This window comes from Nymphaea colorata, chromosome 6 (genome assembly GCF_008831285.2).
Source record: "Nymphaea colorata isolate Beijing-Zhang1983 chromosome 6, ASM883128v2, whole genome shotgun sequence".
Lineage (NCBI taxonomy): Eukaryota > Viridiplantae > Streptophyta > Magnoliopsida > Nymphaeales > Nymphaeaceae > Nymphaea > Nymphaea colorata.
Window position 1 is genome coordinate 5840697 of NC_045143.1, and position 16975 is coordinate 5857671.

The window sequence follows — 16975 nt, forward strand, 5'->3', positions numbered from 1 at the left end:
TGATTATCAATGTCGTTCTGATACATAATAATCAAATCTCTTCACAACCACAAAAATGTTTCTTGAAACAAACAAAAACATGGTCTCGAAATATATGCATAAATCATAATGTTCTAAAAAGATGTGAACCACTTTCTTTTTTAAGATTAGCTTCAAAGTGTTTGTTTCGGTTGCCGATTCCCACGCTTTCACTTCTCTCGCTTCGGAAATCACTTCTTATATTCTTCTTCATTTATTGTTACGTCTGGCCCAAACTTAGGACTGTACATGAGCTGAGTCGAGCTTGAGCTCGGTAAGCTCAACTCGACTTGATTCATATGTTTGAAAATTACCCGAGTTTACTTGAGTTTAATCGTGTGAAATCCATGTAACTCAAACTCGACTTGTTTATAAGGCCGAGTGAGTTCGAATTATATTCGAATTGCCTCGACTCGTTGTACAGCCCCAGTCAAACTTGCCGAACCTGTGAAAGAAAATCATTCTTAAAAATCTTGAATGAAGACCTTGACTGCATCCACCCACCTAACCTTGAGTAAGAATCAAGATATATATTGGCACAACGCTATTTCCTCCTGCCAATGGAAATTTGGCTTGGGAAAGAAGTTCCTTTCTTGTTTTCTTCTTATTTTAAATATCAAGTTGGCCTGGCATGCATTCCCCGAGAATCACAAGATCTCAGTCTTGGTTGTTGGTCTTTTGTTTTTCAAAATAATCATCCTCACTCTTATAACATTGTGGAATCTCTTGATATCTGCACATTTATATAATGAGTGACTCGGTGACTTGTGAATTTCACCAGTTTATGCATTAAATTCGTAGCTTGTGTCTTTTACTGCGAGTTTGTATTGAAAAGGCCAAATTTACTCCACCAGGCAACCTTTCGATGGTTGACTGGTACTCCAAAACCGAGCTGGTGCAATCCAAGTTCGGAGTAGAGCTATCAGGATTAGCAAGAACGGGGGCATTTGAATCGAACCTACTTCTATTCCATGGTTGATTCAACAGTGCCATGTTTCAACTTTTAGCTAATCTTTTAATAATATTGTAAGAGTTTTATTTTAAAATTATTCTAATATATTTTCCATTTACCCTTTAAGAAAATAGTTTTTTTTAATATTTGTTTGGTTGATTCACAATTCAACTAAATCAAAGAGTCAGCCGATTCACCAAATTTGCAGGCTGGCAATTTTAATCGACTTTTACAGCATTAATAGAAGCATAAGCTTTTCAATTTTTTTTCTTGTTTCCATAAAGGGTATAGCTGGTTGGACTGATAGAGCGGTGAAAGGTCAACAGTTTGATTATTGTGGGTGCTACTTTCTTGGACTGCAAATGATAGATGCATAACGCTAATTTGTTGATGAATATTTCACTCCCCACCTAAGTCTCGAAGCAATTCTGAACCCTGGGTAATAGGAACTCTTGTTTTAGAAATTAAAACATTTTCAAATCAAATATATGAAAGATTTGTTGCCAATCTATTGGATAAGCAGGTATATTCTTCACATAGAAAATTGAGATTTGAGAGTATGTAATGAATTTCTAGTTCAGCTGCTATGGTCTCGAATGGCGTAACATAGTTGGTCGTGCTGGAGGACTGGTAAGAAGCTGGTAGTCAGTTCGATTTTTAGGGACGTTATTCTGTTGAAATGCAAATAGTAACAATTGTAAGGAGCGGGGTTTCGGCTTCTCACTTAACTGAGGGGTTTCCTCCAGCTTACCCAGTTTAGTTGGTACCAAAATAATGTATAAAACCAAGATGAACCAATGCACAAATTATCTTCTTCCTTAATACACATGTTAACAGAGATTAAGACAAAACCAGAGCCAATTTGTATGAAGAGTTTATAACAAAATGCATATCTCAAATATGTATTGTGAAATCCACTGTTTGCTTTGGCAATGAATTTTACCCATCAATCATAGATACCAAACTCTGGACAAACTTGAAGACTCGTTTCACTTTACAAGGTCGTGTGAGTCATTCATTTGGTTGTCATGCATGTGGACGATCCCAATTCATTTCCAAGCACGAACTTTTTATTTTTTTTGTTTTCGTGGGGAGGGGAGTCAATCAAGGCTTTGTAGTTTGTCCTCTTTAATAAAAAAAAAATATGCAGTCTGAACTTTGTAGAATCTCAAGGACTTTTTAGTCTTGGGAAGAACATTTCCAGCATATTTATTTTTATGTATTCGATCTGTGTAACTGGTCAGATCTATGTCAGGCCCATGTCCTCAAATAATCAAGCTCATAAAAATCTCATCATTTGAGTGGGACTTCTTATCAAATGGTTAAAATTTAAAAATTTATTTTCAAAAAACAAATAAGGGTTTGTAGTAGTTTAGTGACGATTTATTGTATTTTTTAGAACAATTATTTTATTTTAATATCTGGCAACTAAGAGGCACATGATAGCATTGACTTTTTGTTTCTTTAATCTTTTGCTAAAAGTTATTTTTAAATGAAATATAAGCATCATATATATTTATAAAAAAAACTCTTTTGATATAAAACAAGCTTTTGAATCAAGTTGATTTTTCTATTGTCAAAATATTGATGTTATGACAATCATTCATCTTTTGTTCAGTATGAAAGCGTTAAACCCAAAAAATGATCAACTTAATATATACTTCGCATCAATGCATCCTTAAGATCACATTGGCAAGGTTATGTTAAAAAAACACTTTGAGTACCATATTTAAAGGGTTTGGTTTTCCTCCCTAATCTATTGTTCTGGTTTCCATCAATCACTTTAGAGAGAGAGAAAGAGAGAACGAGAGGGTGGGAGAGAGAGAGAGAAACAAGTCAGGCTAAGTGAACCGGATACTTGACCAAACCGGCATTTCAAGAGTGTTCATAGTCACCGGAAAAATCTTCCCTTTTCCTCAGTTGCTATTCATTTCAAATCTTACTTTTCCGAGTCCCTTCACCTATCTCAATATAACACGCTTTGCTTTACGAGCTTAAGCAAATAAACTCCTTTTTAATCGATCCACTAACCACTTAATGCGTGCTTAGTTGCTAGGTCTGTGCACCACAAGCACTCATTAGGGCGTCCAAAAAATCCGGCAAATAAAGTAGAAATGTTCATCTTAAGGTTGTGGTTGTTTCACCGCCGCAGAATTGAAATTTGCAGTGATCTAAGATATGATTCATAAATTTAATACATATGAATCTATGGTTTTTTAATATGTAGCATGAATTTAAAATCTATGCGATTGAGGATCTTTCAAAACACATATTTTTATGCAGTTTGGGATCAGACGCATCGTACGCCATTCTTTGCTCAATTTCTAAAGCTTAAACCATATACTAATACAAGTAAATGTCATTAAGCAATCAAACGTGTTCTAAATCCAGATCCGAGTTCAAAATAATATTTACCACATTTGACTAGTCAATGGTTAAACGAGTCTGTCCACGGCATCTGGTTGTTGGATTTGGTTTTGGTCTCAGTTAGAAATCCGTTCTTGGTCGTCAGTCACCATGCCAAGTCCAGGTCCAGTTGACGTTGGAAAACGGATCAGAATATGCCAAGGAGACTGCCGTACGGTTCGGGTCAGTCAAATCTGATGTCTGACCCTGTTTGGTGCAGTACAGATCATTTTCAAACGTATCCCCGTCAAGTATGGTGTCTCGTGCACGCATGAACTATGAAGTTCAAATTCAAAAAACCGGCGACGACAGGTTCACACACTCTTGAAAGGATATGAGATCCAGATCCGAAAGAGATCCCGTTCTATATCCAGTTAGAAAAAGTCTTATCGGTACAAATTGGGTTCAAGAGAGATTATTGTGAGAGAAAAAAAGAATGATAATATGGATAAAGTACATTAATATTTGGTTTTGTATAGGATTCGTTGTATTATGTTGAGATTGGTAAATTTAAATGAACAATTAGAAATTGAACGATAACAAAGAAATAAAATTTTTCTTGTTCATTTATAAGTTAGGTCCCGCTCAGTCTATATTTGAACTGAATTGGTGGGTATTGAACACATTATCAGATACATGTGTGGGCTGTTGCCCACACAAGTCCCACAAAATTCTTTTATTTACATATGGGTGGTTTCCAAATAATTTACTTACTCATATATTGGTGCCCTTCATTCATTTCATTGTGTTTGGAAGGAATTAAAAATTCGAAGGCAGGCTGCTCATAAGTGCGAGCAGGGCCAATAAAAGCCATTTAATGTGCCATCCAGCGCTATTTATTATGCAACAATGATGTGGTGAAAATGCATGCAATTTATATGTGTGGACTATATTACATTTTTTGTGCTTTTCTCTCCCAGTCCCGGAGTCATCCCATTAAATGCTATTAACCATTAATGGTTTTTTGTTGTAAAAAAAAGGGGTTTTTTTTAATTAAGTCGGTGGTTAGATTCTACAGCCAATGAAAAAGGGCCATGCTTCTAACCATAATGTTTTATTTCATTATGTTTTTTTGTACGTTTTCAGTTTTTTAAAATGGTTTTTTTTTAATTTTTAATTGATTGACTTAATAGTCACAGAAAACCATGTTTTTTTTTTTTGAAAAAAAAGTGATAAATTAAATGACCTTTTTAAAAAAAAAGTTAAAAATGTCACTTTTTTCCATTTTTTTAAAGCCAAACCGTTTGTTCCTTTTTTTTTATTTGTTGTAAATCTACTTATCTTGTCATGTTTGTATTATTAGTTTCTCACTTATTTTATTTTCTCTCAATTTTTAGTTTTTAAAAATTTGTTATATTTTTTTTATATATTTTTAGCTTTTGTTTGAAGCTCACTGTATTATACCAAAAAAAAATCTCGTTATTTAAAACTCCAAAACATTATTTGTGACCATAGTTAATAGGCAACTTCACAAATTTGGTTTATATATATATATATATATATATATATATATATATATATATATATATGTGTGTGTGTGTGTGAGAGAGAGAGAGAGAGAGAGAGAAAGAGAGAAGGGAATTTACTTTTTGGCAAAGAGATGAAACTTTTAAACCTCTATTTCATAGGGTACGGGTCTTTTTTCGGTACCTCGAGGTGCCATGAGGCCCTTTTGTGCGTCACACATGTGCTCTCGAGATGCCTATTTGGTTTATAAACTTTAGAGGCATGTCTCATTTTCAAATATCAATATAAATGGCTACTAATAAAGGGCAGACCAGACCGTATGTTTCACATTCTTTCTTGAACAGAATGAGAAACTGAAAACCGTTCAATTCATGTTTGAGTGAATGTTTGTACACTTCCCTCATTATTGAAAATCTGTATCAGTCACTTGCAATTTTTTGGAGATAAGTACCTTATGGTATAAAGATCTCACATGGACAATAGCCGAGTCAGAAAATTTTGGCTAAGGAGTACTAATAGATCTCTTCTTAGGGATAATGAGTGATTACAGAGCACCGATTGACTAAGGCCTAGTGTGGGTATCACATGCTACTGGCCCGAGTTGAACATTGGTTCAACTTAATCACAATGCAAGATTTTATGAGCTGGTGTGGGTAGTGACACCCTAGACAACAGTACGGAAGTGGTAATGGTATTCATAGAAAAGGGATATGAAATGAATGACAATAAAATTGGACTTAAATGCATGTAAGCGTTGGGTCATATGTTAGTCACCGAATTCAATTTTGAACTTAGAATGAGTTCACATACAATCTGATCGAGTGGATTTGGATGAAAAACTAAATCCAATTTGAGTACGAATTCGAACCATTTTACATTGAATTTTTATTGTGGCCAAATGAAATTCTTTAAGAAATTTATATAGTATTTTATTTTTTTTAAAAAGTAACGGAATCGAATTGAAAAACCAAAGTTTATGCATTAAGACATTTTAATTGATGGCGTTATGTAATCGTGGCAGTAACAAAAGAACTACTTTATTCGCCCTTAGGCCTTTACATCTAGTCTTCTTTTAGAACACATACATCGGAAATCGTATTGAAAAACACAAATTTAGGGAAGAAATTCCAAACGAAGGCAAGGATTCTGCGACTTTCTTTCCGCTGGTTTCCATTTTCGCACAAACGCAGCCACCATAGCCATAGGTGGTGGAAGCGGAAGGAAGAATAAAACGGATCGGGGCTGATGGAGACTCGACCCGAACTTGAAGTGAGCACGCGGATCCAAGACGAGATGCTTTCGTGCCGTGTGCATGCCCCGACGGTAAGGCACGTCCCCGCAAAGCGAGGCAGGACAGGGATGTAATTTTCTCGTACCCCAGTGGCTTTATCCAGCGTTTCGGGTCAAGGGGACACTGACCGCTTTACCGTCGCGGTCCTTTTGTCCGACGGTCTTTATTCTTTCATTTAACGCTCCGGATGCCGTCCGTTTTAGGGATCGACGGCTCTGACTGCCGACCTCCGGTGCCACCGTACCGGCAGACCGCTGACCAGACCGCCAGACCTTTTCTCGGACTTCGATAGAGAACTGAAGAGGCTCCTTTGTAAATATTCGGACAAGGGGGGTTTCTTTTATTTATAATTGTTTCTTGGGGGATCAACGGTACTGGTGCTGTGCTAGTGGTGGTGGTAGACCGCTGGCGACTGCGGGGGAAGGGAGCGGGCTAAGCCGTTTTCTTGCGTTCTTGTATTCGAATTTCGAAATTCGAAAGGGAGCCGCTAAAAGTTAAACGACATTCTGTATGCCTCTGAATCTTTTGCACGCTGAGAAAGCTTCAGAGAAATAAATTAAAAAAGAGAAAGGAGAGAGAGAAGAAGAGGAAGAAAAGGAAAGGTGGAGAGGAAGACGGTTCCTTCTGTCTAAGTGAAGTTTTCTTAAAGATGGGGGCGTCGGGGAAATGGCTGAAATCTTTGATTGGAGCTAGGAAGTGTGACAAAGATGACCAGGTACTCGTTTGCTTCAGCGCGTCTTTTGCTGTTTTCTGTTTCTCTCATGTCAATGGTAGGCTTCCTTTCTTGGTTGGTCATTGGTGTTCTTGTTCGTTGTCTTTTTTGGTTTTTGAGTTTTTATGGTTTGGTTTGGCTGTGCAGGAGAAACAGTGGAACAAGGGAAGTCGAAAATGGAAGATATGGAAGGGTCGGTCTCCATCGTCAAGGGCTCCATCCGAGGCATCGGATTGCTCGCCGAAGGTGGCGGAAGATGTTTACAATGTGGTCATTGCTACGATTGCTCGGGCTCCCGCCAAGGATTTTAGAGTCGTGAGAGAAGAGTGGGCAGCAATTCGCATACAGACGGCGTTTCGGGGGTTTCTGGTATAGTTTATTTTGATCTAAAACTCGTTATGGTGCTTTTGTCACCAACCTTTTTCTTAGTAGTCCAGTAATTCCTCTTCTTTTTCCTCTTTGTTCTTTACTTTAAGAGAAAAGTTACGCATCTTCATTTTTTGACTCCCATAGTGACGTGTAATGGGCCACTCGAGTTGAGGTTATGACATGCTGGAAAAATATGCGAAGTCGCAAACTGCTCAGATATTTCTCTAAGGCAATGGAAATATGCCTTGTGATTCCTTTACAGTCTAATAAGTTCGTTTTTCTTCTTACGTACTTGCTCGAACCACATTGATGCTTGTCATTCATCTTACTGATGTGTGTGGTACCGAAATGGCTGAATCGCAGCTGTTCGCCTTCTTGTGTTGTTCCTGTTTTCCGCTCCCCATTTTAGAAACAAGTTGAAGAAAAGCTGCACTTACCTTTTGTCTCACTGAGGCTTCACAAACAATGAAGGCTTATGAACGAGATTTGGTTCTAAAAATGCTATGGACGATTCATGAGCATCACTAGCCATATGACATCTATCTTGGAGGTGAATAGGGTTTATGGTACCCATTTCATATGTCCTTGAAAGTTGCCGCTCCGAGCCATACTGATTCTTGTAAAACTTTGCAGCTGAAAATGGTGCACTGCACACTAAGGCTGAGAGCGCAGTTTGCTTCATTTTCTCTGTTGAACTGTTTCTTAAGTCAATACCAGATTCAGGAGCCTAATGAGTTCCTCACTTCCAAATGTTGCCGTTTCTGATGCTGAAGTTTTTTGCAGCAAGGGAACCAGCGTATTTGTTAGCAGAAACCTTCTCGTTTGCAGTTTCTCGTCCGGAAGAAAAAAAAAATATTGTAGCTTACTCTTCGATTTAAATCAATGGACATGATACGTGGGAATAGAATGACAGACAGTAAAAAGTGCACAACACTCGTTCATTTTGATAATGGCGTGCATTTCTCATGTTAAGTCTTCAAATTAAGTGTCGAGGAATTGTGGTTTGTTATGTTGCAGAAATGTGGGATGTGATACATACAAGGCTAAATTGCTACTTGAATTTTGTTCTGTAGGCTAGACGGGCTTTGCGAGCTCTGAAGGCTGTTGTTCGGCTTCAAGCAATCTTTAGGGGTCGGATGGTAAGGAAGCAGGCTGCTATCACCCTTAGATGCATGCAGGCACTTGTGAGAGTACAAGCACGAGTGAGGGCGCGGCGTGTGAGAATGTCTAGTGAAGGTCTAGCTGTACAGAAAATGCTGGACCAGCGAAGAGCAGAAACTAATCCCTTGAAAGAGGCAGAGGTACCTGCTTGATATGAATATCCTTGCATGGTTGTATGGCAATGGCAATGAACTTCATACGGAGGGATACTGCAATGTCTTCAGTTGTGCACTTAATAGCAACTAGTATCATATGTTCATTGTAAAAGATCACAAAAGATTGTTCTTTCACGGAAACTGCTCCTTTTCCATTAGAGTGCTATGCTAACCTCAGTCTCTTAACTGCCTGCAGGAAGGTTGGTGTGACAGACAAGGAACTCTTGAGGAAGTCAAAGCAAAGCTCCACATGAGGCAGGAGGGGGCCATCAAGAGGGAAAGGGCTCTTGCTTATTCTTTCTCTCAACAGGTTTTGGTTTCTGCTTTATTCATTTTTTGATTTTTTTTTTTTCCTCTGTTGTTTAACCCTTTTCTTCTGTTAATTTTCAGTTGTTGAGATCAAATCCAAATCCAAATGCCAATATAAATCCAAAAGTGAATTCTAGGCCAAATTTGTCAGTGTCCAACCTGAAGAATGATTCAGATAAGGGCAGCTGGAGTTGGTTAGAGCGGTGGATGGCTGCCAAACCATGGGAAACCAGATTAATGGAACAGTCCAACGCAGAGTCTGAGACTCCCCGCTGTGCAACCTTTGTTGATCCCTCCAGAACACAGTGGAAGCTTAATGACAAATATGTAGAAGCTCTGCCAAAACAAAAACATAATTCTCAGATGCTTGCTAAGCAAAATGAGTTTGTATCAGTTACAGTCCAGAAGAACAACATATCTACCAGGATTCGTGCTAGGCCTCCGGCTGCTTTTTGCAATGGCCATCATTCATTCCCTCAATATTCGTCAAGCCCAAGTTCTGAACTCAGATATGGCGAAAGCTCAGCTTCTTCAGCAACCACTTCCACTCCAATATCTGGCAATACTCATACAGCATCCGAAGAGGGCAGCATCGGTAAACCAAGTTACATGAATATGACAGAATCCATGAAAGCAAAGCAGAGGTCATGCTGTTCTCACCGACTAGGCAGGCAGGGCTCAGATGAATTTCAGCTGTGCAAGAAATCTTTTCTTTCTAGTGGAGACTCAGCTAGTGTTAGATGGTCGGATAATTTGTCAAAGCGAAGTGAGAGAATAGCAATTAGGGATGGAGAAAAACTATTGCTTTGACGTGTGATGTATGTAAATGAGGTTCAACAGCTTGTTGTCCTGTACTAGTGAATGGTTCTGTAATGGTTTTTTTTTTCTAATTGTATTGCAATGTGCTTAAACCGTTCCCGGCTGACTTATAGAGTGTTGTTTATTGTTACTCCCTTTGTTGGCAAATAAGATAGCTGCAGTATTTCCTTCAGTTGCATTTCTAGACTCTAGAAATGTGCCTGTGTTTGCTGTCGATCTTCTGTATAGCGACCTTCCCAAAGGGCATTGCTGTCGTTGCTTCTTATATGATACAGATATATGGATACACAGTTGCATGCAGCATTCATGCTTATTAATTTTAGAGCAACTAGAAGAGTTTATCAATTCATATCTTGTCATGCTCTCCATGTACTTATCTTACTTCTGCACGATTCTCTCTCTCTCTCTCTCACACACACACACACACACGTGCATTATGTCCCAGCATGTAGAGACAGTACTCATCTATTCTTGCTGTGGCATATTATGGCTGAATTTATTAGACATGGACAATCCAGGTAATGGTTAGACAAAAATTCTATAAGAAATCTATATGGTGGGTTTATATATGTGTCGATAGTTGTACATTACAGGCTATACATTACAGGCTATCTGTGTAGATAGACCCAATTTAAGGTAATAAGTCTGAATTGGTATCATCTCATCCGTATATTTTAGAGAAAACTGAAAGCGAACATGGCAAACTACTTTGTAGTCCGTCTATTCAGAATATACTGGGTTTCATGGACAAGGAATGGCAACGTAAAGCCATGGCAAGCCGGATTATGTTGATGTTTTTCCCATTGCCAAACCACCTGAAATGAACTGTTATCAGCTAGGAGGGCCCAAGTAGCTCATAATAAAGTCCGAATCCTGATTTACACTGCATGAATATTCCATCTGTAATTTTGCAGTCCACAATCTTGAAGCCATTCTCTCTCTCTCTCTCTCTCTTTGCACGAACACTCTTATAAGGCCTGGATAGAAGGGTATGCTGTAGTGATCAGGAGAGCCCGCAGTCTAGCTTTGACTGTCAAAGACATCGTAGAATCTGCAAGTTGTCGGAGTAAAACGTGGGGCAGGTGGTCGTACCCAAGTGTTTTGACTGCTGTCCTCAAGCGGCTCCAACTGGGTTACCGCAATTGCTGCACCTTGAAATCCTTCTTCTGAAGATATTAAATGTCACCATTAATGGATCAGCACCTGCTGAACAGAGCCTGCTTAGGTCCGCAGGGAGTTAAAGCCAGGAGTTCATGGGTTTCCATGTTCACTTAATATGATGTGGATGAATCAGGAAGGAGACATTAATATACCAAAACTTACAAACATTTACTTCCTTGTCTGTTGCATCAGTTAATTCACACTTCTGGTAGATATTCAGAAAAGCAAAGACATTGATGAACAATCAAGTGGAAGGCGGTCAGCTATTTGTGAAGACGACTAGGCGACCAGCATCTTTGGCAGCTTTTCCTGGTTTTACCACTTGTGTCAATACCACAATAACTTGATAGTGGTATTCTTCATGCTATATCTATAAATGAGCGAAACCATGCAAGAGCATAAATGGTTCTGCATATTTCTGTAGTTGTTTAAGTGGGCGACAGAAAAATTATAAATGCATTTACATTTAATGCTCGACTCCAGCATTCTTCTAATAAGCTTATCCAGATTTTATGTGTCCCATTTCCTTACATGAGTTGGCTGTACTTTTTCTTTCCTTCAATGATGAAAATATCTCTGGACATAAAAGCTACAGACACCACATTTTTGGTTCACCAAGGAAGTCTGCTCCTACCTTTGATGTTTTGGCAAGATGCACATGCTACGAAAATATTGAACTATAAACCATATCAATTGAAGGTTGGAAGAACATTTAAGTTTACAAATCTGCAGAGATAGTAACGTGGTGATGGGGGAGAGATGTTACAAATGCAGCGAGAAGTTCAAATATCTCAACAATGGTGGCGCCAGAAAAATTTTTGGCTGAGTAGTTTTACTTTTAAGGAGCACTCATATGGAAATAAACAGTTCAAGAGGTATTAATGTAGAAATAAAGCCATTTTTGTGGGTTAGTATGGGTAATTACCTACAAGTAGGGCAGTATAATGAGTCGAGCCAACTCAAGCTTGACTTGAACTCTCTTGGTTAAGCTCGATTCAATTAATAGATCGTTTAATTTGTGTTGTCTTTATATATATATATATATATATATATATATATATATATATATATATATATATATATATATATATATATATATATATATATATAAACAATTTCTAAACTTAAGACTAAGGGAAGGGATCACGTCAAATGGAAAGTTGGTAAACAAGTTGAGATTATACAACTCGAGCTTGAGCTCAAGCTGGTCGATATATGAGTCTAGTTGAGTCGAGCTCACCCAGCTCGTCCTAGCTTGTGTACAAACCTACCTACACGTGCCTCTATCACCGAATGAGCGAGAGGCATACTTTATTTTATCGCATGGAACAGAAAGCCTCCTCTTTTCCCTGCCTTCAAGGTCTAGATTCTCTAGAACTCCATGAGTGATTAATTTATTGCCAACTACTATGGTGGGGGCACTAGATCAATAACCTTAATGTTTTAAGGGGCATACATACATACATATATATATATTATACAACCAAATATATGAACCAAATATATGAAATTATTAACATAAAAATAAGTAAAGTTTGTGAGGCTGGTGTGGACGACTGCCCACACTAGCCACCATGTGGCTCCGCTACGGCTAGTATGACACTCCCACTTATTAATGGAGGTATAGACCAAATGAGAATCAAAGAGATCGATGATGAAGAGCATAATTTTTATTATATGTTTAAAGATAAGCAATGTGGTGATGGAGAGGATGGTTAAGTAACGCTGGCAGAAGTGACGGTGGTAAATGGTAGCAGAAAAGCGGTGATGATGATAGCAATATTAAGTGGAGGTGGTGTGGTGAAAGCTTAAGTTACCAGGGTGCGCCCTGTTTGGCCTCGCACCCGCGTCGACACTGTGTGGGTGCGGGTGCGCACCCAAAACAGTCAAACAAGAGTCGGGTGCGGCTGACCACACCCAACTAAAATTGTCCTTTTCCGACTCGCACCCGACTTGCGTTTGACCCGAGTCGGGTGCGGTCAAATGCGAGTCGTCTATTTTCGTCCAATTTTTTGGGTTTTTTTTTTATTTTTAACAAAATCAACCACCCTCGTCGACCTCTCCCCTTGCCTCTCGCATGCGTCTTCCTCGCTCCTCCTAGATGTGCTTTGCAATATATGTTAGAAAATTTTGTCGATGTCCTGTTACTGAATTTTAAACTACTTTTAGTTGTCATTTGTTATACAATATAAAATAAATGGCGAACTTGTATGCTCTTTTAGTTTTCCCTAATAATGAAACTCATTTTGGCGACTTAACATCAGCTTGATTTTATTGGAATGTTTTTTTTCTTGGTCTTCAAATTTTCAAAACTACTGGGTGGAGACTAACTGAATTAATTTTGATTTTTGTATATGAATCAGGTTTTGTAAATTAATGTGTACTTGTGTAATTGTGTTATTCAAGTGCATGTGCATTTGTCCATTTATGACTCAAAGTGCTAAGAAGACTATCTAATTTTAAATTTGTTATATTTGAAATTTTTTATTTTTTATTTTGAATTTGAAATTTTTTATTTTGGACTTTGAAGGTAAAACCATAAAAGAAGATAATAATAATAATAATAATAATAAATTAATAATAATAATAATAATAATAAAATACTCTTTCCGCATCGTCGCACCTAAATTTTTTGAGATGTGCCGCGCCGGCACCCACACCCGCATTGGCACCCGCACCCCGCACTCAGGTGACATAGGGTGAAAGTGATGGCTTCATGGCAGTGGCGGCAGTGGTTGAGAGGTTGATGATGAACGTGGTCGTTAAAAAGAAGTTATCATGAAATAAAAAATAGATAATGAAACTATAAGTGTTTCTTTATTTATGAAAGCAAGTACATCCAACTTTAATTCATTAAGCCTCTTTTGGTAACATAAATATTATATTTTTTGGAATAAATGTTTCATAAAAACTTTTTGGTAATAGTAACAATATGTTATTGTTCCATGTATTTACCACAAAGATTGAAATAGATAAGTAAAAAGTGTTTTATGAACCTATTCGAATCATAAGGTAGATATAACACACGCATAGTGTTTCTTTATTTATGAAAGCAAGTAAATCCAACTTTAATTCATTAAGCCGATTTTGGTAAGATAAATACTATATTTTTTGGAACAAATGTTTCATAAAGACTATGTATTTGCCTCAAAGATTGAAATAGATATGTAGAAAGTGTTTTATGAACCTATTCGAATCATAAGGTAGATATAACACATGCATAGTGTTTCTTTATTTACGAAAGCAAGTAAATCCAACTTTAATTCATTAAGCCGCTTTTGGTAACATAAATACTATATTTTTTGGAACAAATGTTTTATAAAGACTGTTTGGTAATAGTAACAATATGTTATTGTTTCATGTATTTGCCACAAAGATTGAAATAGGTATGTAAAAAGTGTTTTATGAACCTATTCGAATCATAAGGTATATATAACACACACATAGTGTTTCTTTATTTATGAAAGCAAGTAAATCTAACTTTAATTCATTAAGCCGCTTTTGGTAAAATAAATATTATATTTTTTGGAACAAATGTTTTATAAAGACTGTTTGGTAATAGTAACAATATGTTATTGTTTCATGTATTTACCACAAAGATTGAAATAGATATGTAAAAAGTGTTTTATGAACCTATTCGAATCATAAGGTAGATATAACACACACATATTGTTTCCAAACAGCTTCTATGGGCATCTGAAATATATTATTGTTATACTCCAAGATTGAAACAGATTCATGAAACACTCAGGTTCTGTTCTTATTAGGGCAAATATTTAATGCAGATACATGAAATTGTTCCTGCTCTCAAACAACTCTTAAATGTAGCTTAAAATTTCCTATGGAACCATCAAGTACGAGAATTTCACAAAAAAGATCATAATTACATCTAAATGAGGGAAAGAACAATGTTTTCTATGTTGCATCTTGTGTTAAAATTAAATAATTACAATGGTGAAATATTCACATGATAAGACGCTCATGAATTTCCGAAAACCTAATTGCTAACAAATGCTTTTCAAAAAATGATTTGGGAGTTCTTAGTGAACATTTGAAAGGAGGAAAACTGGTCAGAAAGTGTGGTTTTTTTTAACAAACATGGCTTTTTCATTCTTCCAAGTTCCAAAAGTGAGAAAATTGTTACTAGCAAAAGGTTTTCGGGGAAAAACCGATCCCCTTTTCTAGCGAAGGCTTCTCCATCAAGAAAAACACTTCTAGGCTTTGTGGTGTTAAGTTTTTGCTCCTGAAATCTTTTCTTCGCATTGACCTTCTTATGTGACAAATACAAACAATACAAAAAAAAAGGCAGTGAAAAGTTTTAATAGCAGGATTTCTACTAGGCAATCTTTTGGGGTTTTCTAGCAAAAGATTTCTCACTTCTGACCGGGTTTGCATTCTGAAAAGTTGGGGAGAGATCAAAATAACTATATTTCGTTTTATTTTGATTCAATCTCTTAATACATATTTATATTTTTGAAGGACTTTAATGCTAAGAAAAACATTTATATAGATTGAAATTGTTACTAATAACAGAGATAAAAGGTAGCGACACATTGTTTCATGGTTCAAAAGCATAGCATTCGTGGGAATTGAAGTAGCCACACATTGTTATATATATATATATATATATATATATATATATATATATATATATATATATATATATATATATATATATATATATCATTTGGAGTTTTGAATCGGCAGAAGAAAAGGTGTTATGGGTTAAATAATTGAAAAGCTATAGGCTGTTGATTTTTTTGAAGCTAATTCATGGGTTATGGCAAACGATCTAAATGCCGGTGGTGGGAAGGTCAAGCATCTCTGACAATGTTGCTTTTGGATTTTATCTACATGGTCTCAAGTTGAGTTGTCCTGTTTTGAGGAGAATTTTTATTGGAATGAGTGGGCAAGAATGTTAGTTCATAAAATATCGAAACCTTGTTTTCGTGAACGTGATTCCAGGAGGAATTTTTAGCTTTTTGGTTCACATGTGTCGGTATAAATTTGAGCCCATGAGCACTCTCCACATATTTTATTAATTAATATTCACTTGTAGGTTCAAATCCCTTCATATACACATCCAGATCTTTCTTTTTCTTTCTGTCAAGTTAGTTTCATGCAGTATTTTAGAACTCCTTGAGTCAGTGCTTAACTCAGCTCGAGTCGGATCCCAAGTCACCGACTTTTAAAATATTGATTTCATGATCACAAAACCAAGTATAGGAATTTAGAAGGGGTTAAGATACATTCAGAGAAACTTGTTGATTGAGCATTCATATTAAGTTGTCATTGTAACACCCTAGAAGTTTAGTTTTGTATCGAAGATTGTGAGAGATCTTCACGGACTTATAAACGGAGACCATAAATGAAATGATTGTCTTGGTTCATAGTTCTTTTCTGGTTAGGGCCGAAACTGCTAGGAGGCGGGTTAAGATCCATCGAACCAGGGGCTTCGGTGGGGTTGTTATAGTCATGGAAGCATAACTCTTAAAAGGATCACAAGTACCAACATCAAACATCGGTTGTGAATTTTTTAATCAGTATCTGAAACCTGGTTTGTGTGTTTGAAATGTTTTGCTTCTAAAACAACATTTAAAGATGACACCCAACATATGTTTTCATCTTCTGCATGAAGAGTTTATGATGCCCTTGTTTTGGATATTAACCTTGTTGAATAACATTTTATTAGCCCTCTCTATATGGTTACTAATTAATTAGATTTTTTTATGACTATTGGTCCTTTGGTTAATCCCAGCCCATTCTGCTTTTCCTTTATGGACGCATTTGGGAGTCTCAAAAGGCAATTAAGAAGCAAATCATCTTGTGTTCTTTTGTGTAGACTTAGTTAAACATTTCAAAAGACAGGTGAAGTTTCCAGTTCCATTCTCTAAGGACCGTTTGGAAGCAGTAACATAATATTGCCGTCTCACGCATCTAACCCAAAAGTCAGTTAGATTCATTGAACACTTTAAGAAGCATTCCATGAATCTGCACCACTTTTAAGGGCAAATGCATGGAACATAACACACTGTTACTGCTAGGGCTGCACAACGAGTCGAGCCAGCTCGAGCTCGACTCGAACTCGCCCGGTTAAACTCGGCTCGAGCTCGACTCGTTTATAAACGAGTCGAGTTCGAGCTTACAATGAAACT

At 37.0% G+C, this 16975-nt stretch overlaps 1 protein-coding gene across 1 annotated transcript; it reads left to right on the forward strand.

Annotated features, from left to right (window-relative positions):
- Positions 1-6536: 6536 nt before the first annotated feature.
- Positions 6537-9831, forward strand: LOC116256272 (protein IQ-DOMAIN 6-like). Its single transcript, XM_031632591.2, has 5 exons — positions 6537-6849; positions 6994-7215; positions 8289-8516; positions 8728-8841; positions 8922-9831. Exons 1-5 carry the CDS (start codon positions 6784-6786, stop codon positions 9648-9650), a joined length of 1359 nt encoding a protein of 452 aa, XP_031488451.1. The 5' UTR covers positions 6537-6783; the 3' UTR covers positions 9651-9831.
- The last annotated feature ends 7144 nt before the right edge of the window (positions 9832-16975 follow it).

Bases quoted from the DNA above. Each gene is read 5' to 3' on its own strand.
- LOC116256272 (XM_031632591.2), top strand. From the start codon at position 6,784: ATGGGGGCGTCGGGGAAATGGCTGAAATCTTTGATTGGAGCTAGGAAG. The intron at 6,850-6,993 runs GTACTCGTTTGC...TTGGCTGTGCAG, and splicing joins AGTGTGACAAAGATGACCAG to GAGAAACAGTGGAACAAGGG. The intron at 8,517-8,727 runs GTACCTGCTTGA...AACTGCCTGCAG, and splicing joins ATCCCTTGAAAGAGGCAGAG to GAAGGTTGGTGTGACAGACA.